The sequence below is a fragment of the Diadema antillarum genome, unplaced genomic scaffold (genome assembly GCF_040938485.1).
Source record: "Diadema antillarum isolate AM-2024a unplaced genomic scaffold, OU_Dant_1.0 seq00001064_RagTag, whole genome shotgun sequence".
NCBI lineage: Eukaryota > Metazoa > Echinodermata > Echinoidea > Diadematoida > Diadematidae > Diadema > Diadema antillarum.
Window position 1 is genome coordinate 41,589 of NW_027271890.1, and position 26,498 is coordinate 68,086.

Genomic DNA, 26,498 nt, shown 5'->3' on the forward strand with positions numbered 1-26,498 from the left:
GTAGGCTCGCCCCCCCCCCCCCCCTTCCCACTTTTTTTTTTTTTTTTGAGCCTGGAAGTACGTAGGTGTCACTAAAAGAGAAATAGATAGAGATCTTGAAGTGTGAGCGCGGTAAGGTTATTTTTTTTCCGCTGAAGACCCCTTTTTTTTTGCTTGTCAGCTGAAGAAACCCGGAAGTGTAAGGAGAAAGATGAGCTGAAGACTTTTTTGTTCTTTTTGTTTTGTCAGCTGAAGAAACCCGGAAGCCCAGATGAGCAAAGGACTTTTTTTTTTTGCTTGTTTGTCAGCTGAGGAACAGCGGAAGTGGAAGGGGAGAGATGAGCTGAGGATCCTTTTTTTCCCCTTGTTAGCTCATGAAACCCGGAAGTGCCCCCCCCCCCACACTATTGAAAACGCTCCGCTGGCTCTGATGGGTGTGGTTGAAAAAGCATTCCTCTTCTATCAATTTTACCAAGTCTCTTTGCTCGCTCTATCTCTTAGTAAAACTTGCTTCCTTCTCTAACCGTCACAATGTACAGTACACACACTTTCGACTCCTAGTGCGCTGAGTGTAAATCTCAGCGCACAAGGAATAAAAGAAAATCTTCTAACATCGCACACACTGCCCAAAGTTCCTTTTGAGCTTTGACAGAGAAAGAGTTAACCAAAAGTATCAATATACTCACCTTTCATTCTTTGTTTCCCCCCACCCCCCCCCTCTCTCTCTCTCTCTCTTTCCCAATCTCAATGTAGTGTGACATGGCGACAGGGCTGAAGGCTTTCTTTGAGTCTATGGCAAGACCGCCGAGAAAGTTTATGGTGTTTGGAGGGGCGTGTCCGAGTGTGACGTCACCCATCGCCACATCCGTTCATTGGTGGAATCTCGTCCAGGTAAGAGCTAAGAACACCAATAGGTTTGCAATATTACGCCTTTTCAACATCTCCTTCACTCGATCTTTTTTTTTTGTGTGTACTCCCTCTCTCTTTCGCTTTGCCTTGTTGAAACCTTGGTCATAACAAGCATTATTTGATATCCATGCAATATATATCAAGATATCAATCTCGTTATAATAATCATTTCACTATTAGATTTGTCTAAGTTGGTACTATGTCAACGCCTATCATAAGCCAGTCTGTTTATCTAGATTAGTCAGATTCATCATAACTCTTTCCGACTTACTCTGAGTAGCACACCTACGCAATTCCTAATCCCGCATTTCCATTCTTTCAGTTATAATTTGTTGTTTGACATTTTGAACAACAGCAACATCGAAAGCCTTTAAAGTAGCCTGTCTTTCCCGACGTGAGGAACAGATTAATTCCGTCTGCAGTTAAAAAAAAAAAAACACACACACAAACGAATTTGACTCCAATCCGAAATCACTTGCCTATTTAGGGGCCCATTAAGTGATTCCGTCAAGCGCCTCGGACTATGACACTCAGGATAAATGTGACCCTGCACCTCAAAACAAACAAAAAGTCGCCAGACATGAATTTTTAGTTAAGACCATATTCTGAAAGAGCAGATTTTAAGCTTTAAAATAATGTATAACTCAAATCATATGGACTCTCCTATATAAACTATCTAAATATTGGGGAAAAAAGCACAAACTCAGGAATAGTGTGAACTGAAAAAAGAGGCTCTGAAGTACAGTGTCTATTCAAGCGCTTAATCTGGCTGTGCGATGAATGGGACAAAAAACAGGAAGTAAGCCACCAGAGTAACAACAATGAAGGGATTATCAGATTAAACTGAAATTAAACATTCCTCAATAACACATTCTTTCCATAATTGATGCCAACTTTCAAAGGAGTAGCACTATCTTTTCAAAAGTTATTAGAATTGAAAGTGAAGAGTGTGGAAAAGGTTTTTCAGAAATGAAAAAGGGATTCTAAAGACACACCTAATCACACTATTCTACCAAAAATGTTCGAGATAAACTGCTAAAAAAACACACTTTCCTGCCCGTTTTGTGATACCAAATTTCAGCATAATGTGAAAGAAGACCTGCTCTTTCAGAAAATATGAAAAAGTCAAGTTCGGCTAGGTTGACCCATTTCACTTACTTTCAGTCCTCACGCAAAATCAGTGTGTGCGACTTTATGTTCGTTTTGAGGTGCACGGTCACATTATATCCCTTTTGTCCCCAGCGATTATCAGTACCCACTTATGAAATTTCCATAGAACAAAGAAAGAAAATCTTAACAGGAGGTTAATGCCCCCCCCTTCACACACAAACACATACATAAACGTCTCCATCAGTTAATCAACTTTAATTTCTCTTAAACTATTGGGACTGTAGGGTTTGTCTGTTTGTTTATCTGTTGTTTTATTGATTGCTTATATCAATAATATTGCCCCTGCCGCAGTGGAGGAAAATGTGTCATTCGAAACGCTTAATTGGATGATACTAATTGTTTACCTATAATTGCAGCTCTCCTACGCAGACACTACACCGTCCCTCTCACAGCGGGACAAGTACCCGCACTTCTTCCGTACCGTCCCGTCTGAGACCGACATCGGTGCGGCCAGGGTTCGTCTCTTTCAGCTGTTCAACTGGACCAGCATCGCTACAATTCACCAGGATACACCTCGATACTCATACGTACGATAATTGCATCCAAATTTTATCTTTAACTTTATTTTGCTTAACTTTTATACAATAAGCATACGCTGTATCGTGTCCTGACCGTGTACTTTTTTTGTATAATTATTATAGCAAGAAAAGAAAAATATTGACGACAAATAACGATAATTAAAGGTTAATGATTAAAACAACAACGATAGCAACAGTCTCACTCTGAAATCCATAAACCATGCATAACACCCTTTATGTATTTCCGGTGAAAACAAATCAACCATGACGTTGATTAAAATGTCATGATTTTATGTGACTTCGCCATCAATAATGTGTTGGCAAAAACCCAACAAACAAAGAAAACTAAAAACCTCTGTCACTTTAAACGCTAACACATTATAGAAATAAAACTTGATTGATCATAGCTGGTACGGTGTAAAACGTGAATAAGAAATGTCATCAAAAGATTGGCAAGTTTCTTTTAAAGAAAACACAATTCCAACACATATTCTTACATTTTGTTTCAATCATTCTTCCTTACAGTAATTTATGTACAGTGTATTGATACATGAATTCGTTAATTATGTTCAATGCACATGTGTCCGACGGTTAATATTGATTTTTTTTTTCCATTCATTCGCTCATTATGTGCACTCTCGTCCATCGAACATCAGGCCCAGAGTAAACAGGTCAAGATGGCGGATGATAACGGGGTCCATACCGTGGTCGAGGCGACGTTTGCCGATGACCCACAAGCGGCAGTCAAACAGGTCAAGGTACGCACGTCCATCGCACTTATCCAAGTTTCAGTTTGGGGTGTTTCTTGGAGTTGAGAGTCTTTGTCGTAAGGAATTGAAGAGAAGAATATCTAAATAAATAGGGAGGTTTGCTGTGATAAAATAGATCGGAAGGTACCACCGAACGAACGAGATTGGTTCAGCGGATCCCCCCCCCCCTCCCTCTCACTCTCTTCTTCTTCTCTCTCTCTCTTCCTTTCTCTTTCACTCTCCCTCTCTCTGTGATTGCACACGTGATGTAACTTCACTGTATTATTATCATTATTTTTTTTAATTCCTGCCACCAATTACAGACTTCATGATTCATCGCGCCGTAAAAGACTAAGGAAAAATGCTACATTACTGGTACCTTCGACATTACATTTTTTCAACGCGAGTTGAGAGTATCTCTAGGATACTGGGCCGGATGCATAAACGCTAGCAATTGCTTGTGCTAGCCTTTTACTCGAATCCGTATGCATAAAAACAAGCAATTGCTTGCGAGCAGAAGCTCTTGCTAGCAAGTACAAGCAATTGCTTGCTGTCCGCAAGCAATTGCTTTATAGAGACCAAGCATTTGCTTAAAAACGTATGCATAAAACATACCTTTTGCTAGTTCTTGCTAGCAATAATTGCTTACGATTTTCCAAGCTCTTTTGCTTATCTGGAACGTTCCCTTTTAAGTATCATTTTCATATTCATGGAAGAAAGACAACAATTGTGAAGGAGTGGTATAAATCTACAAGAAATTACTCTTAAGTAGAGTAAGAAATTTTTCATTTCAACAACGGGAATGTCCAGTGGTTAGCACGCAAAATTTGATGAAAAACAGGTAGCTCTAGGATGTCTCACTTCGGTGGAGAGCAAGGAGACGTCTCTCCACGTGCGATCTGGCAGATGCGGGCTATTGTAAGCAGTGGTGGGAATCAGCCAGTAATACGAGTGTGTGTATAGTTGTGTGTGTGTGTGTGCGTCTGTGTGTGCATTTATGAGTGTCATTTCATAGCTCTTCTGCTATGTCAGGAAATGTTTCTGCACACACATGCCCTTTCAAATGCATGCTGCCACACTCGCCTTTGTTCTTGTGTTCGCACAGGCGTGACGTCCCTTTTGTTGAAAAACGCAAGCAATTGCTTGTGCGGGACAAGCAAAAGATATAAGCGTGTGTGTGTGTGTGTGTGTGTGTGTGTGTGTGTGTGTATTTCATATGAGCGTTGTTATGATCACTATACTGCTATGTCAGGTTCCAGCTCACACATGCCCCTATGAAATACCTATAAATACGAAACACGTACATGTAAGACGTACAGTGTTCGCACAAGCGTGACGCTATTGTTTGAACCCTGTAAAGCAATATTGCTTCCTGAATGCAAGCAAAAGGTATGTGCACAAGCAAAAGATTATGCATATGTATTTAAGCAATTGCTTGAGCTACACCTTTTACTAGACGAGCTTGTGCTTTTGCTTGAAGCAATTGCTTACAAGCAATTGCTTGTTTTATGCATTCGGCCCGATGTTTGTTCGTGTCTCTCTGTCTGTATAGTTGTCCTCCAGTCTGTGCATTTTGCTGTGGAAAACATAATGCTATAGGCTTAAGGATGCTAGTCTGTTCTGATATTGCTATTGATTGATTGATGATTTAATGTAATTCCACATAGTTTTCACAAAAACAAAAACAAAAACAGCAACTTAACTGAGTCACAATGATGATTACTAATGGTAACACTTTATCTATTTTGTCGTAGTACAAAATAACGAAACGTTTATTCTTATAGTGCACAATTCGAAACAAATGGTAAATAAGTATTAAAACCAACTTGGGGAGCCCAAATCAAAAGCACAGCATGTTTTAATTTGGCACGGAGATATGAAATCACATTCATAGTGAAACAATTAACGTAATTACGTTTAACAATAAAGAGGACATTTACCTGAATAGTCGGCGTTCTTGTTTCCTCCTAGAGCGCCGGAGCTCGTATTGTCATGGGATTTTTCGACGAGGAGATGGCAAGAAGAGTCTTCTGCGAGGTAAGTAGGATGACTGCAAAAACCAACCACGCACTTTTAGCCATGCAAATAATTGTAGATGTTTGATGTCATTCATTCATCATCTCTTCGACAGGTGGGGGGGGGGGGGGGTCGCGTGAGATGCGGGTCGTTGTAAACCAAGAAAGAAGGATAATCGTCTTATCTAGATCTATTGCTAGATTATCTATTTTTTGTTGTTGTTGAATGTCTGATTGAAATTTACTATGTAAACAACATTATCAATTATCTATAATGACAAATAGATAACAAAATAATGTAAAATAGTCATATGAGATAAAGTTTTCGTATTTTCCTTGTTATTCAAGGTAGTACAGAATAAGATGCGCACATTACTATCAAATAATCATATACACAACACTAAAAATATAATGACAAATAGATAACAAATGTAAAATATTCATATGAGGTAAAGTTTTAATATTTTCCCTGTTATTCAAGGTAGTACAAAATAAGATGCGCTTATTGATATCAAATAAGCGGGTTCTTTATCTATTTCAGGTAGCGATTAATATAGGTTAGGCTCTACTGATTTGAGTATTTCATAAATCTTCAGTTGAAGCATTGATACTATATTACATACAACGTCAATAATGTTGGGTTATATTTATACAACAGAGATTTGAAGGGGAACGCGGTTCCTTATTCTGTGCAAATTGTTTCATTCGAAATAGAACATGGCAGTTACTCACTTTTAAGAACGAGTTTCCAATGAGGTCAAGGAGAATAAGCAGATTATTTGAATGATATGCACCCACAATACTGATTTATTGTTTGAAATAACATACTGATTTAAAGTTACATTAGAAAACAAAAACTAGATCAGTACGATATCCTTGTATCATTGCATCACTTCGAATGCATTGATACATTGCAAATGCGTAAACTACTTTTAATTTCTAACAGGTCTATAAACAAGAGATGTACGGTGCCCGCCACGTTTGGCTTATTCCCGGCTGGTACAAAGCCAAGTGGTGGAGAAAAGCCGACAACAACACAAAGTGTTCGGTCGAGGAATTGGAAGAGGCTGTCAAAGGTTACATAGCAACGGACATCCTACAGCTCAGTGCCAGCGAGGAGACGACCATTTCAGGACTGGTAAGCCATTTCATTTCTTATCATATGTTGCTATTATCGAGAGTGTCATTCTGCTGTTCAGGGCGTATTCTCTTCAAGGTTTAAACAGACCCACGCACTTTTTTTTGTGCCAGGAACTTTTGACAGTGTGTGAAATGTTATGTGGTTTTCTCTACCAGTCGACACTCAAAGTATACAAAGGCATAAGAGATCATTATTCTCATCGTATGCCTGAAGAGAATATACTCCGTCCTTGACCCTGATGCATAATCTGGTGTATGGTATCTGATACGTGACGGGATGATGGAAGTATCAGGGACTTCTAGGGAGAAATTGTGCCAACGCTGAAGGTTCCTTATTTTTCTACGAGAAAAAAAATAAAAAGGTTGATGTATTGCATAATAAACTGATATTTTATTGTCATCATCATCATTGATGTAATGAAATCTTTTTCATAATTGCCATTGTGACCATTATTGAGGGAGTCATGCCCTTTCAGAGCGCAGTTATGCAGAATAAGGGAGGAAAGCTATTTCACGTATACGCCTAAAGCCAAGCAGTTGACTCGACGATCCATGTGTCTAACATATTTTTGCAGACCCCGTTAGAGTACAAGGCCCTCTACGACGCGAAGCGAGCAGGCAACTACTCCGATTACCATGGTTACGCCTACGACGGCGTCTGGGTGATGGCCCTCGCTATCGATCACGTGATCAAGATGTTCGAGAAGGAGAACAACACACAGGCCTTTTTCGATTTCGAGTACGATGACCGGGAGATGCTGGCACACTTTAGCAAGGCCATGAATGAGACGAATTTCCCCGGAGTCACGGTAAACCATATCCTCGAAGTCGACTTTAAAGTTGTTGAAGTCGATGACTTTAGCTTTACATGTTATTTTTTTTTATATTTCTTGTACTCGTGTTGGTGTTTGTAATGTATACACATAATAAACTGCAACTGATTGACAAATTGCTCTACATAGACGTAAATAAGTACTGAATATATCAGTGTTTAATGGATCAGGAGGTCGTAGGTTCGAATCATGCTCGAGTATGGTTTCTTTTATCGTGGTTACTACACTAAACACTGATCAAATAGTACTTATATACGTCGACGTAGGGCAGTTTGTCAATCAGTTGCACTGAAAACATCTTGACGGAAGAATTTCATGAATCTGAATAATTACGCAGCATCCGCTGCATGCTATAAGGATTAGAACCAACACTTGCTGTCAGGCGAAAGCTCGGTGGTCTAGTGAAGATGACGCCTGTCCGGTGATCAGGAGGTCGTAGGTTCGAATCCTGCTCGAGTACATACGCCCATGATATTTTGTCATGGCTACTACTAAAACACTGATCAATTCTGTGCTTACTTACATGTACGTCGATGTAGGGCAATTTATCAATCAGTTGCGATGAAAACATCTCTACGGAAGAATTTCCTTTCAATATGCATAATAAACTGATTTCGCTGTGTGGTGCTTGTTGTGTTTTGTCTTGATGCCATGCGCTGCTACAAAGAAAGTCGCTTCGATTGGTCCGATAAACTTGAACATCTAAGAGCTACCTACATAATATAATGTGTGTCACCATCTATGTATTTCGCTGATACAAAAAAGGTCTTATCTGTAAATTTCATTGATTGTTTTTGTCTTGTTTTGCTTTGCCTTCTTCAGGGTGTCGTTCAATTTCGGGAGGGCGAACGTCTAGGTTGTACTATGCACAAACAGCTTCAAGGTAACACTTTGTAATATGTTTTTATCTAATATATAAATTATATAACATTCGGAATTTGAATAGATCTGGCTATGATGCAATAAAACACTCTAGTTATCATTACTCATTTAGTATAATTATGACGTATCCGTTTGTAGACCATACATAAGATTGCATAGTGTCAAAACATAGGATTATGATGGTTTATTTCCTCCAATGTGACATGAATTGGATACAATTTGTCATATACCTTGGCCAACACGCCACTCAAAATATAACTCCACCTGTTCATGATGAATTGTGAGATTATCTCAATCATCTAAATCATGAATGTGAAGATTGATTGAAAACAAGCATTGATCATTTATGTTTTGCGATCTTTTGGCGACAACCTCCGATAAGATGTCCGATATTACACGTGCGCATCATCATATACTGAAAAAACGGCTTGATATAGTATTTACATTATAATATTATTATATTATTCTTTACTACAAAAATAACTAACTCATTCCATGGCTTGATCGCAGAGGGAGAGATGGTGAAAGTAGCAGAATATTACGCAATAACGGACTCGCTCAACCTGTCAACGGGTGCAGAATTCCAGTGGAAAGGTAAGTCCTATTGTGACAAGATCATGGCAAGATAATATGCTTAAGATCCTTATCAGGACCTAATTAAAACAATAATCATTAGCATAATAATTGAACTTCAGATTCCTTTCAAAATAATGTTGAAGGATAAATCCCTTTGAAATTGAAATGATTGCCACGTTTAAAACAAGAACGGTTGAAAAATCAGATCAGCATTCGTCCCAAACTTATCCATCAGTTTCATTCTCAAAATGTTTTTATTTTTGTTTTCTTCTCATTGCATACACAGTACTCACATATTGTTGTACATTGATATAAACATGCAAGTACTTTCTGAAAAAAAAAATAGATATTTAAACGTGTCTCAATGAGATTGAAAGCGAATGAAACAATTACATATGTTTTACAATGCACTGTTTTTGTTAGGTTCATGTTCTTGTACACTTTCTCGTCGTAGATGGCGGCCCACCTGCTGACGTTCAGATGAAGGAGACGCTTCTCCTCCGTGTTTCCCTTGTTGTCTTTGTTGTCCTCGCTACCTTGGCAACGGCAGGCATCATCATGGCCGTCGGTTTCCTCATCTTCAACATGAGGAGCAGGAATCAGAGGTGTGGCCTATTGAAAAGCTCTCTTCTCCTTTACTCTATAAGGCCAAATTACTTCTTATGAATGGTGAAATGGGATTGAAACGTTCTGAATTTCTGAAAGTCAGGCAATCAAGTTAAATTTGATCATTGTAGCGTGGGGTCGGCAGGGGAAAAGCAACAACAACAACAACAACAACGATTATTATACTAACTGAACGACAACCTCAATTTAGATATTGAGCGATAAATGAATATGACATTGGGATGTTCAGGTTTTAAGCAACAAATATTATAGTCAAAATACATTCTTCCACATTATTTTCCAGGAGTGTGTACTGAGGAACGACACTAAAAAATTAAACGCCTCAGCTGTGCAACAACGATGAAGGGGTTTTAAGATTACGCTGAAAATAAGCGTGTTCTTCTACTAAATTAACAATACCAACTTCCAAAACAGCAGCATTGTCCTTGAAAAGTGTGGAGTTCAAAGTGGAGAGTGCGAAAAGACGTTCTAAATAATGAAAAGGGAACTCTAAAAACATACCCTATCACACTTTTCAGAGAAAATTGAATGTTCTAGAAAAACTGCTAGAAACACAATTTTCCATCCGTTTTATGATCCCAGACTTGAGAATGATGTATGACAATAACTGCTCTTTAAAAAAACAAAAATACATACTCAAGACTATGTTGGCTCGATTCACTTATTTTGAGTCCTCCCCACGTAAAATCACGGCGTGCAACTTTTTGTTTGTTTTGTAATGCACGGCCACATTTACCTTTCCATTTATTCATTTTTCTTTCTATCTGTAACTATCTATTAATCATCTATCCATTTATTCGTATATATATATATATATATATATATATATGTATATATATATATATATATATTATAATTTTTTTATGAAAGCTAACTCTCTTAATTTGAGCGTGGATGCCCATGTGGAACCATCAAGATAGGGCGTGTAATTAACTCCAAGCGGTGTGCATCAAAGGCGGAAATATGTTTTCGCTGTCCCTGGAAGCATTCGGCTTCCATTAAATTCTGCAGCCGTTCATCTTTAAATTGTAGCGCCGTCCTTTCAAGACGATCGTTATGCAGATGATCTACCTAATGCGATTAGAAAAACCGTCGTCACCATTTCTTAAATCTCATGATTTTCCTTTCGCGTTTTCCATCATGTGTGGTGGACACGATGCGAATGACTAGAGTGGAAATAATTTTGCACATTGGCCCCTAAGAGGAAGAAGAAAAAAAAAATCTTTCTGGGTTAAGCTGTTGGAGTGTGAACACGAAACATTTTCAACAACATGACAAATTCTCATTATGAAAAGCTTTCAACGGTTTCCATTTCAAGTGCAACAAAAATACAAAAGAAGCCGGCTGTTCTTAATCGCCTTAAGATGATTATGACAATTTAACATACTTCGTATTTTTCCCCATTTTTTCTTATGTCATTTTGTCTCCCTCTCTTATCTTTAAAGGTACATCAAGATGTCGAGTCCTTTTCTCAACAATCTCATTATTCTCGGGGGAATACTCACGTACGGTAGCATCTTCGTCCTCGGGCTCGACCACGGTATGGTTGGAAACGACGATTCCTTCAAAATTGTCTGCACGGTATGTATTACATTGTGAAGAGTTCATATCAAACGAATAGAAGGCTGTAATTATGGAAAAGAAATTAAGGAATACAAAAGTATGAAAATACAGGGAAACTCTAAAATCAATATACAATGATAATAACAGTATAAGGAATGTGATAGAATCACGATTTATCTCTTTTCTGTCATAAGTCAAATGTGCACAAATCTCAAACACACATACCGTCAGTCAGAAATGTTATATGTCAAATTGATATGTCAAACAGTGGGTTAAGAACCTTATTAGGAACCGAAAATGTGCACAAAAATCGTGTAAAAATAATTCAGAAGGCTTAGACATCGATCTTCAATTACACTTTGCGTCATTATTACTCTGAGAGACATTCTTACCTGGTTCATGCTTTGATGTTCAGGGAATTACGTAGAAAATCCTGTAGTGCTGTCTTAAATGCCTTTACCTCCATTAAGGTAGTGTAAAACGACACAATGGCCCGAATTCACGAAGGTGGTTTAAATTTAAACCATGGTTTATGTATATTTCTTTTGCGTATTTGTGATTCACAGATTGCGTACGCTAACAGGCATCCAGTAAAAAAACGTGCGTTGATGCGCGCATGTATTGGTACGCCTATTTAACGCTTATTTTAGACCATGGTCTAAATTTGTACCATGGTTTAAGTTTAAACCACCTTCGTGAATTCGGGCCAAGGTGTACAAAATCTGCGGCTATGAACAAAAGACAAAAAGATAATGAGAGTGAGAAAGAGAGAGAGAGAGAGGGGGGGGGGGGTAGGGAGGGAGGCCATACAGAACAATAATTACGATGTGAAGAATGAGCTAACTGTATGAGGCAAATACAATTTGTAAATGTGTTTAACAATGCTACTAATTCATAATGTGTCACAAATGGCGAAGAAAATGTTAAAAAAGACAAAAGTAGACAAGAGTACGTAAGCAACAACCAGTTACTCTTTTCCTACAAGTTCATGTTTGAGTGAGCCACGTTATGAGTATTGACCAAAGGAGCATTTCTTTATTCAGGCTCGAGGCTGGTTTCTATGCATCGGCTTCACACTTGCATTTGGGGCCATGTTCAGCAAAACCTGGCGCGTACATCGGATCTTCACCAACATCAAGATGAAAAAGAAGGTATTTAGATTCCGATTGCAGACCTTAGAACCTTAAAACTACGATGAACATTCTGATCAAATCCACTACCTGAAAGATATTCTTCTGCGTTTTTTTTTTCTTCTGTGTTTTGTTTTCATCATATGATGTTAATATGTCGACTGTGAGTCATTCTATGTATATATATTTTTTCTATTTGCTACTGAAGTAAATGTGATATTATATTAATTTGTCGACAGTAAGTCAACTGAAAAAAAAAATTACAATGATTTTATACCCACGTTGTACAAGTTTAGCTGATGTGTATTTATCGCTGCTGTTGTTTTTTATATGAATTCTATATGTATGTCAAGTGGACTCCTTTGAAAATCAGCTGTGCTGAAAGGGCTATCCACCCTACTGCTGGAAATAAATACATAAATAAATAAAATAGAAATAAATCATGACGATTATTTGTTACATCTAAGGTCTAATTCTTTCTCGATATCGAACCACAGGTGATCAAGGACCACCAGCTCTACGCCATCGTTGGTGTCATGCTCGTGATCGATCTCATCATCCTAATCACGTGGCAGGTCTTCGACCCAGTGAAGCCCATGGAGGTCGAGCTAGAGGAGAGGGTAAGAGCCGATCACTTCCGGGTCAGGTCTATAATGATGTGGAGTTGTTTGACGTGGACTCCAGACCTCATGCATGAAATGTAGCATAATTGTCTATTATAGAGCATGCTTCGCGTTGATCTGTCTGTGTTTCCGTTTGCGAGCATGTTACAAATATTTCATTAATAATTGTATTCAAAGAAATTAGCAAGTGAAACTATAAAAACCTAATATTGGAATCTTTAGTAAATTGTTCAGTAACCTGATAGTCCGTGTGACAGTGATTTTCAATATTCTTATATTCTTCCGGGCAGTACTCTTTAATAGAAAAGTCCGTTTTAAGATGAAATACACGACATGATGACATTCATTTAATCCTATCTTGATTGTGCGTTAAAGGGATGGTAGAGTTTCGGTTGGAACTGGGACTTCAGTTTTCCAACCTTTTTTGATGAGTTTTGTTTTTGAGATAAAGAGAAATCGTTTATGAAATTTGAAAGAGAATTCAATTCTAAGAGGAATTCGAAGTTCATGTGATGAAAATTAGTTTTTGAATAGCTAAGATATCCGAAACGAAACAACCCTAATAAAAGGTGTGCCCACCTTTTACCAGGATTGCTTTGTTTGAACTTATTTGTAGATATTTCAGCCAGTTAAGAACCGATTTTCATTCAATGAACTTTGAATTCCTCTTGGAATTGTATATTCTTTAAAATGTTGTAGAATTGTTTCTTAGTAACTTGCAAAAAGTTACAAACTTAATCATCTTGTCAAACAATAATATACGATCTCTTGACATCAATTTGAATATTAACATATGAAGAGTTTGTCCATTTTTGAAGATTTTGAAGTACGGTCTCTGTCATAAAGTACAAATAATACCTTTTAAATGATATATTGGTCACTGCATATAAAGGTACATTTTTGAAGTTATGGTCAAAAGAAGCAAAAATTTTCTTATTATTCTCTTCATTTTTCTTGACCTTTGATCGCGATTATCTCCATTTGGCAAATATGGACTTATCGGTTTTTGCGAACAAACTCTTCATATATCGGGTCTGCTATTAAAGGACAAAAATGCTGAAAGTCGAGCAAGGGCAATGTTGTGTTAAAGCACTTTTTTATTATGTCATGAGCCTAACAATAGGACATGTGCAAATGATCTTTTGTACAAGCTTTTTCAGCAATGGCGTGTATCTACTTGTCTGTTTAGTTTAATAGAGTTCATTTACTTGTCGATTTGTTATTTCTGCTTTGTTTTGAAATATTTTCACCCAAGGCTGGTACCGAAAAGTTGCATTGAACTGTGTCTGTAGACAGGGGCGGATCCAGGGAGGACCGCAACCGGCGCACTATGAGGGCAGCGGAAGAACGATGTGTAGACAATTGATTGCCGCTGTTGCTTATTTTCCGATACCTCCCTCTGAAATTGAAAGATAATGTAAGACAACGAACAGGCAGACTGAAAAAAAAACCCGGAAATCATATAACATTTTGTATGTTCCTTTGTACAGGAAGATCCAACGGGACGGGACGTCCTGCTGATTCCAGTGATATTCAACTGTAAGAGCAAACAGACAATGATATGGCTAGCGATCATCTATATCTACAAAGGAGTACTTATGGTAAATGATTGATTATTCTCTTATCATACTATTTTTGATGATTTTTACTCATCTGTTATGGTAATAATGGTAATTGCTACATACACCCATGCACACACAACATGTATACGCACTCATACATTCATTGCACGTAATAATACACGTGATGTTGAACGATTCCGTTTAATATATTTTTATGCGTTTCTCCAATAAAATTCGTGAAGATATTGTGCTCATTTGTGAGATGATAGAGTATAGATTTCCAAATAATTTGGTGCAACGACATCACATCGCATTTTCACCATATACCATGATGTTTAATCCCTGGATAATCAACGTGAGAGGTCGAAGGACGAACACGTTTAAAGAAAAAAAATAATTCAGAATACCACAAAACGACCTTGACGCTGTCAAGTTGTGTATTAAGTACACACACGGAAAATGAAAAAAAAAGAAGAAGAAAAAAAGAAAAGAAAATGAAACCAACATATAAAAGAGTCTCACATTCTTTGATACATATGAAGCCGGCATAGCCTGATCCGCATAAAGGGGGAAGGCACAACGTGTCTCTCTTTTTTATTATCATTATCATTGTTATTAGTATCATTTTCGATTATACTGCCCTTTTTCCTGACTGTGAGGAAAACGTGAAAAAAGCCTTCCGCCAAGTCAGACAATTAATGAACAAAACACGTTTCTTTACTTGCACGCATCATACATACATAGTATTCACTGCCCCCACTGGATTCTGGTTTTGTTGTGGATAGGCTTCGTTCAAGGTTAAACAATAAATATCTGACAAGTGAGGGCAATGCCACGCTGGTCCAACAACACACAGATATCTATCATCACTTTTCCTTGCTGTGTGATTCATATATTGCTGACCCGAGAGATAGCAAAGACAATTGGGAAGCAGGTGACCCCCTTTTTTTGCATATCTCTCGTGGGACACATTGACCACTCTAACCTCTAAATAGATAAGGCTGGATGGACCAAACACGTTGGCACAATAGATCCAGCGAATCACGTGGTAAAACACGTTTTATTCTGGCCAACGTCATTTTCCTCTCCCACACACTCTTTTTTTTTCGTTTCATTTCCTCTGAACGATTAGCTTCTCTGTAGTCTCACTATTGTTCTGTTTAAGCTATTGAAGTTTAACCATTAATTCTCATTTGTTTTCTGGTCTGTTGTTGTTGTTTTTTCGGGGGGGGGGGGGTAGGTAGGGATCTACCGCGATGCATATATAACCTGTGGCTATATGAGGATCACAGACAATTGTTTTGTACTTTGATACCTTGTAACACCGAGTATATAATTTATGTATATATATATTTATATATAAGTACTTTAGAAATTTTAGTGCTAATATGAATCGCATTTCGAGTTTATGGATATTGCTCATAGTTCTGAAAGGAGTTAACCAGTCAATATCTTCCAGGTACTATGGCTGTGAGAAAAAAAAAAACACATGGACAAAAACAAAAACAAAAGCTAGACCTAAACTGCGCGAAACAGCATCGATAAAAAACCTGCCGTTGTAAGTTCTAATAATAAGATCATTGTTTCGCTGAAAGTTATATGTTATAATTGAGTAAAGCGAAAGATACATGTACATGTGTACTTATATAAATTGATGTCCATCCTGTGGGCATGTGTTACGTTTTTAGCTTTGCTCCACAAGTCAGAGGAAATATGGGAAGAATTGGGATTCTGGGACGAACACTGCGCAATGGGTTCCCATAGTTAATAGGGTAAGACCGGAAAACACGTGACGTTTATGTCTTATCATAATATTTCCTAACTCCTTTTAATACTCTAATTCTCCCTCTTTTTTCGCGTTACTTCTCCTTACTCCCTAGATTTTCGGCCTGTTTCTCGCGTGGGAGACGCGCCACGTGAGCATACCCGCCCTCAACGACAGCAAGTATATCGGCATGAGTGTGTACAACGTGGTGATCATGTGCGTCCTGGGCGTATCGCTCTCCTTCATGATCTCGGATAATCCGAACGCCTCCTACGGCCTGGTTTCGACATTCATCCTCTTCTGTACCACCATCACGCTGTGTCTCGTGTTCGTTCCCAAGGTGGGCTGATTAAAAGAGCGACATACGCTACATTCAAGTAATTTTTGATAGTCATATATACAATGAGCCAAATGGAATGCTAGTGGTTTGATCCTAGTCTCAATTTCAATTCAACTTCAAATCAATTTTTATTTCATTTTTCGACGATTACATTGACATGTTTCTTTCTTAAGTAACAGAGAATAGGATTCTCTAAGAAAAAAAAAATCAAAATGAGAAGAGCGTACAATAATGTGGAACCTTATTATAGTAATTATACATTGTCGTGAAAACTGAAGGATTGAAAATGAAACAACGATACATGCAATACGAAAATTATAGAATTTACATTATAAATCTTATCACCGTTGAGATTATTAGTTGCACCCACTAACCAAAACAACAAGAGGCAATAATGCCATATTCCTAACAACTTTTCGATGTAGTTTGTATTGAAAAAAAAAACAACATTTTTTCTTCTATTATTTCAATTGTTTTTTCTTTAACCAATGAAAACATACAATGTAGTAGCATTATATAACATTTGACATTGATTCTAGCAATAAGTCTGCATAGAACATTTCAGCTAACAACAGCATTCACTCCCACCTCCAATTCTGCAAGTAATGGGGATACCTAATTTCCTTGATTATGCAAATCCGATCCGTGGTTTTGTGCATTACATTTTGTCATTCTGCTTTAAAAGGTCGAATTCACAATTAATCCCTGAGGACACCTAGATACTTACATAATTAATTTTTGTCACAAGAAAAAAAAATATCGAAATTGCATATCCAAACCAAACAAACAAAGCATTCATTCAAGGATATCATGTCATACTGGAACATAATATGGATATAGTAATATTGAGAGTGCAGGAAAAAGATAACATGGACCATGACAATTCGTTGCCTTCACTGTAATCTAATTCCACAAAGGATTGATACTAATGCAAATACTGCACTGCGGTTGTATTGCTTACACTGTCTCCATCATATGCGTCATTTCCAATCTTTGGCAAAAGGAAGCAAGTGACAAAAGTGACATTTATCGTAAAAGAGCAAAACGTGTCTGTCATTTACACTGACGTCAATGGACTATCATGATGTCTTATCTAACATATCTCTTAGTAGGATGAGTGTTTCTGCATGAAATTTGGCCTGGAAGAAGAGCGCATTACGTGAATTTTGAAAACATCTATAACTCAAATTCGTATGGTATGTCACTTGCTTCCTTTTGCCAAAGTAGGGCAGTAATGTTCCAAACCACCTCGTCAATTTTCTATGTAATCATTTCCAGGTTATCGAATTGCGGTTCAACCCCAATGCCAACGAAAGGATCAGAGTTGTCGGGACGCTGGATAAGACCAGGACCTGTTCCACAAACATTGGGACCATGGACTCCGAGTCCAAGCTGCGAGGCCTGGCTATAGAGAAGAACGAACTGAGCAAAAAACTTTCCGATGTAAGGTCGCAACTTTGTTTCTTTTTTTTCCCATCTGAATTTGTTGTTATTCCCAATTTCCAATGTCCAAGATTAAATTCACACTCTCCATATAGCAAGAAGCACTATCACAATACTTGGGAGCGGATATAACTTAATCAAACTGAGCAGCTGGGGAAAAATGAAATAAACCATGCGCTTTTCATATATCCGTTGAAAAAAGTTCATTTAATGCATTCATCAGACAAATTCTAAGGGTGATCTGAACGGCATACTTTCAAGCCTTTTTTTTCACAATATGCACTCTTACACGTTTGTGCTGTCACCATTTTATTGAAGAAAAAAAAATCGCTTATTTGGATACCCATGCGTGTGCTTTCATCAAGCAAGGTCAACATTGGTATTGGAATAGTAACAGTGATCATTGATTGCAATAATACTGTACTTACTAGAGTTCAGAGCCAGATGAACAGGATGCATTGACGTGTGTTGCAAAAGTCCAATGCCCCAGGTTAAACGGATGACATAGTATTGTTGGAGATGAAAATTGAACTTTTAACTGTTTGCGAGATACTAAGAAACCACTATAATTATGTGAATAAGTGAAATATGTCAACCTAGCCGAACTTGACTTTTTTCATATTTTCTGAAAGAGCGGGTCTTCTTTTACATAATGCTAAAATTTGGTATCATAAAACGGGCAGGAAAGTGTGTTTTTTCAGCAGTTTATCTCGAACATTTTTGGTAGAATAGTGTGATTAGGTGTGTCTTTCGTATCCCTTTTTTATTTCTGAAAAACCTTGTCCACACTCTTCACTTTCAACCCTAATAACTTTTGAAAAGATAGTGCTACTGCTTTGAAAGTTGGCATTAATTATGGACAGAATGTGTTAATGAGGCATGCTTAATTTCAGTTTAATCTTATAATCCCTTCATTGTTGTTACTCTGGTGGTTTACTTCCTGTTTTGTGTCCCATTCATCGCACAGCCAGCACGGTTTGGTCAAGATTAAGCGCTTGAATAGACACTGTACTTCAGAGCCTCTTTTCTCAGTTCACACTTTTCCTGAGATTGTACTTTTTTCCAATATTTAGATAAGTTAGGAGAGTCCATTTGATTTGAGTTATACATTATTTTAAAGCTTAAAATCTGCTCTTTCAGAATATGGTATTAACTAAAATATTCATGTCTGGCGACTTTTTGTTTGTTTTGAGGTGCATGGTCACATATACTGTTACAGAGCATACCATTGTAAAAGGAATTCAAAGTTTATTAATTTTGATGAAATTCGGTTTGCGATGACTGAGATATCAAAAAAGGACAAAAACAGAGTAAAGCAAAGCGATGCTGATAGAAGGTGGGTCCGCGCACCTTTTATTAGCATTACATTGTCACTTTAAATGAAGAGTTTGTTCGCAAAATACCGATAAGTCCATTTTGGAAGACTTTGAAGTACGGTCTCTGTCATAAAGTAAAAAATAATACCTTTTAAAATATATATTGGTCACTACATAGAAAGGGACATTTTTGAAGTTATGGTCAAAAGAAGCAAACATTTTCTTATTATTCTCTTTATTACTCTCGCAAATATCTCCATTTGGCAAATATGGACTTATCGGTTTTTGCGAACAAACTCTTCAAATACAGAATTGAGGTTCAATGGTGGCAATGGGAATTCAGTTGCAAAACAAAACCGAATGACACGGACAGACAACAAAACCACCAAGCGGTAAAACGGAGCCGAAAGACGCAGAAATCAATACAAATTCAGAAAACAAAAATAAGTGTCAAATGAAAACCTTTAAAACAAGAAAAAAAAAACATATTCTACATTCGCATTGTGCAGAAAAGTGGGGATAAAAATCACCCGGCAAACAAATGAGGTTTTTAAAGACTACAGTAGGTGTTTAATATGAAAGGATAGTCTAATTCATACAGACCCCTCCTTTACCCGTCCCTGTAAGCACAATGATCAATGACCCTCATTCTAACGCATCAACGGATAACAAAAGGAGCCCTTAACAGGTCACATCACAGCAAGAGAACAATACCCTATTCAATTTCCACCTCGAATGACATAATTATATCTGCATAATCGCTGCAAACACACGCTGTTTGTACAGTTTCGAAACTATCCGAGATTAAACAGTGTTGCGGAGGGGGGGGGGGGGGGGGGGGTGGTGTAATATTTCACAATCATTATCAATAATCCATACTCTCCATATCGCGACAAGCTCCTATCATTACTGTACTACTGGTATTATACGGGGGTTTCGAAAGTGGAAAAAAGTCAAACAATTATTTGAGAAGCTGAAAAAAATATCAAAATAAATCCTGCAGTTTCAACCATATCCGTTGAAATACATTGATATGATACGTTCGTTACACATTTTAAGGGTGATTTGAACTGCATAGATTTTTAGCTCCCTTCTTCTCAATATAAACACTCTTAAATGTCTGAGTTGCCATCATCAATCTTTACCAAGATGGGTTAGGAAAGTCCTGAGGTCTATGCCATTGTAATGGTAAAAATGTTAATATCTTTGAAATGATAATCTCAATCAATTGCAAATCGCTTACTTTTTTTTTTTGCCTGTGCTTTCATCAACCAAGGTCAACATTGGTACTGACATAGCAACAGTAATCATTTATTACAATAATACTGTACTCACAGGGGTTCAGAGCCGGGTGAGCAGGACGCATTGAGGTGTGTTGCACAAGGCCAATGCCCCAGGTTAAACGGATGATTATAGTATTGATGGAGATGAGAATTGATCTTTTAACTTTTTGTGAGGTACTAAGAAAAAAAAAATTATGGAATGTTACAGAGAATACCATTGTAGGAGGAATTGAAAGTTTATCTGATGAAAATCGTGTTTGAAATGGTTGATATATCCAAAAACAAAGTAAAACAAAGCGAGCCTAATAAACGGTAGGTCCATCCTTTTATCCGGATTGCTTATTTTTGGATACTTCGGCTATTTCAAAACTAATTTTTTATCAAAAAATCGTTGAATTCCTTTTGGAATAACGTTCTCTGTCATATTTCATGAGAGGTATCTCATCACATCTAGAAAACTTTGAAACTTGAAGCCAGGTGTTAAACGAAAGTATATCATCCCTTTGACTGCCGAGAAAAGTCTTTGTTTTATGCTTTGGAAGGTCAGGTCATTATCCTAACGGAATCTCGCGGTTGGAGTTCCACAAACTACAAACTAGTGTTGAAGAACACCGTTCAACTTCCGAAAATATTACAAGTCTTTGTTTTATGTTTTGTAAAGGTCAGGTCGTTATCTAAAGGGAATCTCGGTTGGAGTTCCACAAATAACAAACTAGTTTTGAAAAAAAACACCGTTCAAGTTACAGTTTCATTGACCCTTACAGCCTCGCCAGCCTTAAATTCAGTTAGAGACATTGTTAAACAATTTGAAGATGGAACACAAACCCAGTTTTTGTGATTCAAAATACAGTAGTTCTAAATTGTCAGTTAGGGATCGAAACAACCAATTTAGAAATGTTTGTCAGCATAATCAGTGTGCCTGTGTGCGTGCGTGCATGTGTGTATGTGTAACAATATTTGAAACATTTTGCGTTTCTCACCTGGTCCACCTTTCAGCAAAGCAAGAAAGTGAAGGAGCTAGAAGCGGAGTACATGAAGATCGCCCCCGAGGACGCCCCGCTACTTTTGGGTGATGACTGGTCATCAGGGATAGATAACTCTATCTCAACGGCAAGATCACGAGGTATTTAAACAACCTCATTTTCTCTCCGGTTTGATGCTTTTATCACCTATTAGTATTAAGGAATTGTACAAGGGCAGGTGTTTCCCCAAATAGATATGTTAATGATTTGGGGTACGTGACTGGCGTGGCTCACCTGTTAAAGAGATGCTATAGAATTGGTTGAGGTGATGATTCAGCTGTTAAGTTCATACTTAAAAAAAACACACTTTGTCAAATGTCAAAGAGCATAACATTATTCCACGAGGAATCCAATGTTTATTGACTTTGATGAGAAGTGGTTTTGAAATGACTGAGATATCTAAAAACAAAAACAAAACGATACCAATAAAAAGTGATCCCACCTTTTATTTTGATGACTTTGTTTTCGAAGTCTCAGGCATTTCAAAGCCAACTTTCATCAAATAAACTCTGAAAACATTGTAGAATTGTATTTTTCTTTTTATATTTCATCAAATGTTTCTAATGCGATCTCAAAAAAGTCATCATAAAAAACCAACCAACCAAACAAACAAACAAACAAAAACCTGAAGCCATATCTCAACCGAAACTGTACCATCCCTTTAAGGTCAGGGATTCGTTAGTACGAGGTCCTTGGTTCGATTCCCCTAGTAGCTACTTGTATGACATAGGCTTAACCACTTAACCTCAATCCCTTAGGTATTTGTTTTGTCATTGTTTTTGACATTACCATAATACAATGATTGCTCTTAACGATATATTTTTTTATTGTTTCTTAAATGTCCTGGGCCGAGTATTAAAGCAATGTTGTCGTTTCCATAATGTTATAGGGCTAAGCGTAGAATCTTATGTACCACTGGGGAGAAGAGACCAATGTTGCACTGTACTGTAAGCACTGAATTATCTTTCAGTTGTGTCTCATCCGCCGTGACCATCTTAAACCCATGTCCAAAAGAGTCTAGGGTATGATGTTGATAACCTGAATCGTTCCCTTACAGAAGAACGAGGAACCTGAAGAGGCTACTCTGACTAAATTAATTATGTTGATAATAACAATTATGATAATGGTGGTAATGACTTTCTTTTTTTGCTACTTACTGTAAATATGTTTAATACTCTATAAAGATCTGATTAACCCGTTCCATCCGGAATCTTGATGGCCTGTGTATCAAGTGTATGGGGACTTCAGAATTCAGTATGGAACGGGTTAAAAATGTTCTCCCTGTCTCTTGGTATCTTTCTCTTTCCATTTACAGGTGACAGTACGAAAACTGCCACTTCTCCTGTGAGCGTGACGTTCAATGTGCATTCGTCAAAAATTAACCACACTAAAGAGTAAGTCTTGATGAACATCATCATTTCATATCATTTTATATTATATTATATTACATATTATATGATACGATATTATATTATATTGTAATGCGTTACAAAATATGACAATCATAATTATTTCATCATATTATATTTCATTTGATATGATCTTATTACAAAATGTTATAGTAACTATTTTATCTCAACACATTATATTATATTATATTTTTAGATTATTATACTATGCTATAATATATTATGCTGTAATTATTTATTGATTTGAGCATGATGATGAAGGACCATACTCATGCAGATAAGTAGTGGGTTGTTAATGAAACGGGGCAACAGGATATAGTTTCCAATAACTCCCGTTAAATGTTAGTTTAAAAATTCTGAACATTGTTCCATTGGATTTTAGAATCTGTCATCGCGTTTGTTTCTTCGTGTTTTTTTTTCCAAAGACGCTTAAAGGTAGGGGATACCTTTTACAGACCTCCCAAAATGCAGCAAAACATTAAATATGAACCTCAGGGGACTTGTTTAGGCCACTGCTGAGAAATTTGGAAGTCAACAGTTATCTACAATTTGAATAATGCACAAAACTCAACTACTCAGTAGTTCTGTGTGTCAGCCACACTTAAGCCTTTTTGTTGCAGTCTTCTGTATTTTTTATCTATAAACACAAATCTAAAAGTATAAGAGCTGATGTAATAACATATAGAGTGTGTGGCAAGAATGTATATAGAAATGTTTGTAAGTTTTGATGAACTTTCTTCACAAAATATACATGATGGACACACATGCAGTGCGTGGGTCTGCAAAAGTAGCCTAGTAATGTACTGGAATTTACGGTGAGCCCCGAAAAAAATTCAATTCAAAATCTAACGGTCAAAAAAGTGTACTAAATGTTACCTTCCACTTTCAATACTTTATGGGAGTTTCTAAAATGATACTCTCTTCAACATACCACTGTATTTATACAACTCTTCATTTAAGGCATGCAAATGGGATTCCCTACCTTTAAAGAAGGATAAAATCTCATTAATCAGTTTCAAGAGGAATCATAACTACCATCAGCAATTAAAATAATATTCTTGGAATCAACTGCTATGAGATCTTCATTATAAACTTTCGAGAAGGACGATTCAAATGCTCTGGAGATCTGTTTGCTGCGTCATAATCTGAGGTTTGAAAACCAAAATGAGAAAGGGAATCACAAAGCACATAATTACATCTACATAAAGTATAAAACAAAACGTGCATGCAATCTGACAAGCAGACAAATGAAAAGAGAGGGTTCTTTTCGGAAAATGAGAAAACTCAATTCCTGTCAGTTTGTTATGTTAAACCTACTTAGAAATAAAGAAAATGGTAAGAACATATAGGGTATTTTTAATCATGTCTAATTACAAATAAGGTATTATTGGAAACGTTTTACCTTGCTCTCTGTGATGGTAAAATTGTTTTGAAATATCTTTAAAAATTGCTTAACCTGTTATGCCATCAACTCTTCAAAACTGTTTGTATCCAGACCTATTCTACTTAAAACCAATACTTCAACACTCTTGATGGAATTTGGGGAAAGAGACACAATGTTCCTTAACCCGAGTGTTCTTACAAATTGAAATTCAGTTATAAAATCTTGTTTGGATGTTTTAATTCTTCCAAAATTGAATATTTGGACTGTTAAGTCACCAAAAATTGTTAACACAATTTTTTTTTTTTCAATTTTAGACATGGAAAATTTAGTCTGTTATAAATAGAGACAATTATACAGAGACAACGTGGACTATTTGTAATCATAACTTTAAACAAAGCCCTTAAAAGTAACAAGAGTGGTATCACTGGAAAGCTCGATTAATTATGTGTTTCTGTTTTATTTTGTTTACGGACTCATTTCATTTTATATCATTTCATGTTATATTTAGATGTTGCTTAACCTTTTTTTTGGGGGGGGGGGGGTGGATCAAACTCTTCCTATCATTGTGTTTGTTTGTTTTTCAGTGCATTGTGCATGTATTCCCGTTGCTAGGCCTTCACAATGCACTATTTATCAATTTTACTGTAATGAAGTGATATTTCACAATTGCAGTTCATGTGACGGAATAAATTGTTTTTGTTTTTTTTCTTTTCAAGCCTTGTCAATACCATCAGAGAAAACAGCAATTTGCGTTCCTTTTTCTGGTTTCCCTCTCCCTCTTTCTTTTGAATTTATGTTTTTGTTCGCCCAACCATTTTGAACGTCCTGTTTTATATGTTCGAATGTGTGTCGGTGTGTTTCTCCCGTACATCCGTTACCCTACTTTTTGTTTTCATAACACGGTATATGTAATACGTCGCTATTATAGTAGCACAGTGGCATGTGTGTGTCCTAGTGATATCTGTTAGAGACTTGTGACAAACCTATGTAGTGATAGGTCCTACTCACACGTGGTGTTACCCTGTCCGTGCGTGTGCGTCGTGCCACGTGTCCTTACGTACATCGTGCGTGTGTGTTTGTACGTTAAATCCATTGTCTTCCCTTGATCACTGCACCTTATTGCAGAAGCAGAGGACCTTCAAATATGGCGGCGGGCTTGCACGCGAGTCATCGCTGGGCCGAGGAGGCGGACGAGGCTGATGAAGAAACCTCGGTCGACCTCTACGCCAATTTTGGTGGCGTCTACATCGGGCCTCCCGAGAAAGAGGAGGATCCATTGACCTCTGACCTCATTTCCGCCGGAAATACCAACTTCATGGACACGCCGTGCACGGACGGCATCGCAGAGGTCCACCGGTCGTTTGAAGACACCATACCCCTAACCGGCCTCACGCTCAGTTGCGCCACACCTTCGAACATACCCATCGTAGCACATTCGTTGTGTGAAATAAATCGACAGTACAGGCCTACATTACAGAGTATAAACGACAAAATAGCGCCCTCATGCGACAAGACGGCACCTTGCGGTGTGTCGAACGGAGGCCAGAACACGGCAAATGTACAAATATCGAACTTTATGCAACCAAGCTTACTGGACTAAGAACTTACGTCTACATCAGGAACGCATACGATGTTAATGAAGAGCGTGTGTTCTTGCCCTTATTTCTATATCAAATCAATCTGTTAAAACGCTTAAACTGGTATCACCATGTTAAGATTTGATATACACAAGAAAGCAACAAGACAAATGTAAGACGTTTATCTTTTCTGACTATTCTCTGTCACTATTCTGGCTCAAATATCTTGCAGTTTTTACATTATCATCCCATTATTTGATATGTTGTCGTAGCTGGCTTCTTAGTCACATTTTAACCTGTATTTCAAATTATGGTAATTTATTGAAATGTTGCCTTTTAAACGAGTTTCCCAAACTCTCAGTGTGAAAGAAACGTAACAGTGGAATGATCATAATTATATCGAAGAACCCCCTTTCTGTTATACTGACTGAACGCTTATAGGTCTCAATTCACAAAGAATTGTTTAAATCAAACACATTGTGAAAAATATTGTCCAGGAGCTAAAACAAGAGCGTTAAAGGTGCACCTTTCAAACACTCCTGCTTAAGTAGGCCTATTACATTACCAAAGGTCCGTTGTTGTACGGTATGTGTCGTGACCATTGGAGGATCGCGGGTGGGGGTGTGGGGCACGCACCCTTATGTGTGTGTGTGTGTTTTGTTTTGTTTTGTTTTGTTTTGTTT

At 37.4% G+C, this 26,498-nt stretch overlaps 1 protein-coding gene across 1 annotated transcript; it reads left to right on the plus strand.

Annotated features, from left to right (window-relative positions):
- Nucleotides 1–738: 738 nt before the first annotated feature.
- On the plus strand, nucleotides 739–25,838 carry LOC139743266 (gamma-aminobutyric acid type B receptor subunit 2-like). The gene is made up of 18 exons (XM_071653761.1): nucleotides 739–870; nucleotides 2,415–2,585; nucleotides 3,233–3,334; nucleotides 5,297–5,362; nucleotides 6,287–6,478; nucleotides 7,056–7,289; nucleotides 8,136–8,196; nucleotides 8,706–8,789; nucleotides 9,226–9,376; nucleotides 10,844–10,979; nucleotides 12,005–12,112; nucleotides 12,589–12,711; nucleotides 14,205–14,315; nucleotides 16,157–16,381; nucleotides 17,660–17,824; nucleotides 21,420–21,546; nucleotides 22,761–22,839; nucleotides 25,364–25,838. The coding sequence occupies exons 1-18, from the start codon at nucleotides 739–741 to the stop codon at nucleotides 25,836–25,838; spliced, it is 2,742 nt and encodes a 913-aa protein (XP_071509862.1).
- Nucleotides 25,839–26,498: the final 660 nt, after the last annotated feature.

Excerpts from the sequence above, each read along its gene's own strand:
- LOC139743266 (XM_071653761.1), top strand. The coding sequence starts at position 739 with ATGGCGACAGGGCTGAAGGCTTTCTTTGAGTCTATGGCAAGACCGCCG. Across the intron at positions 17,825-21,419 it reads TGAGCAAAAAACTTTCCGAT|CAAAGCAAGAAAGTGAAGGA; the intron begins GTAAGGTCGCAA and ends TCCACCTTTCAG. Across the intron at positions 22,840-25,363 it reads AAAATTAACCACACTAAAGA|AAGCAGAGGACCTTCAAATA; the intron begins GTAAGTCTTGAT and ends ACCTTATTGCAG.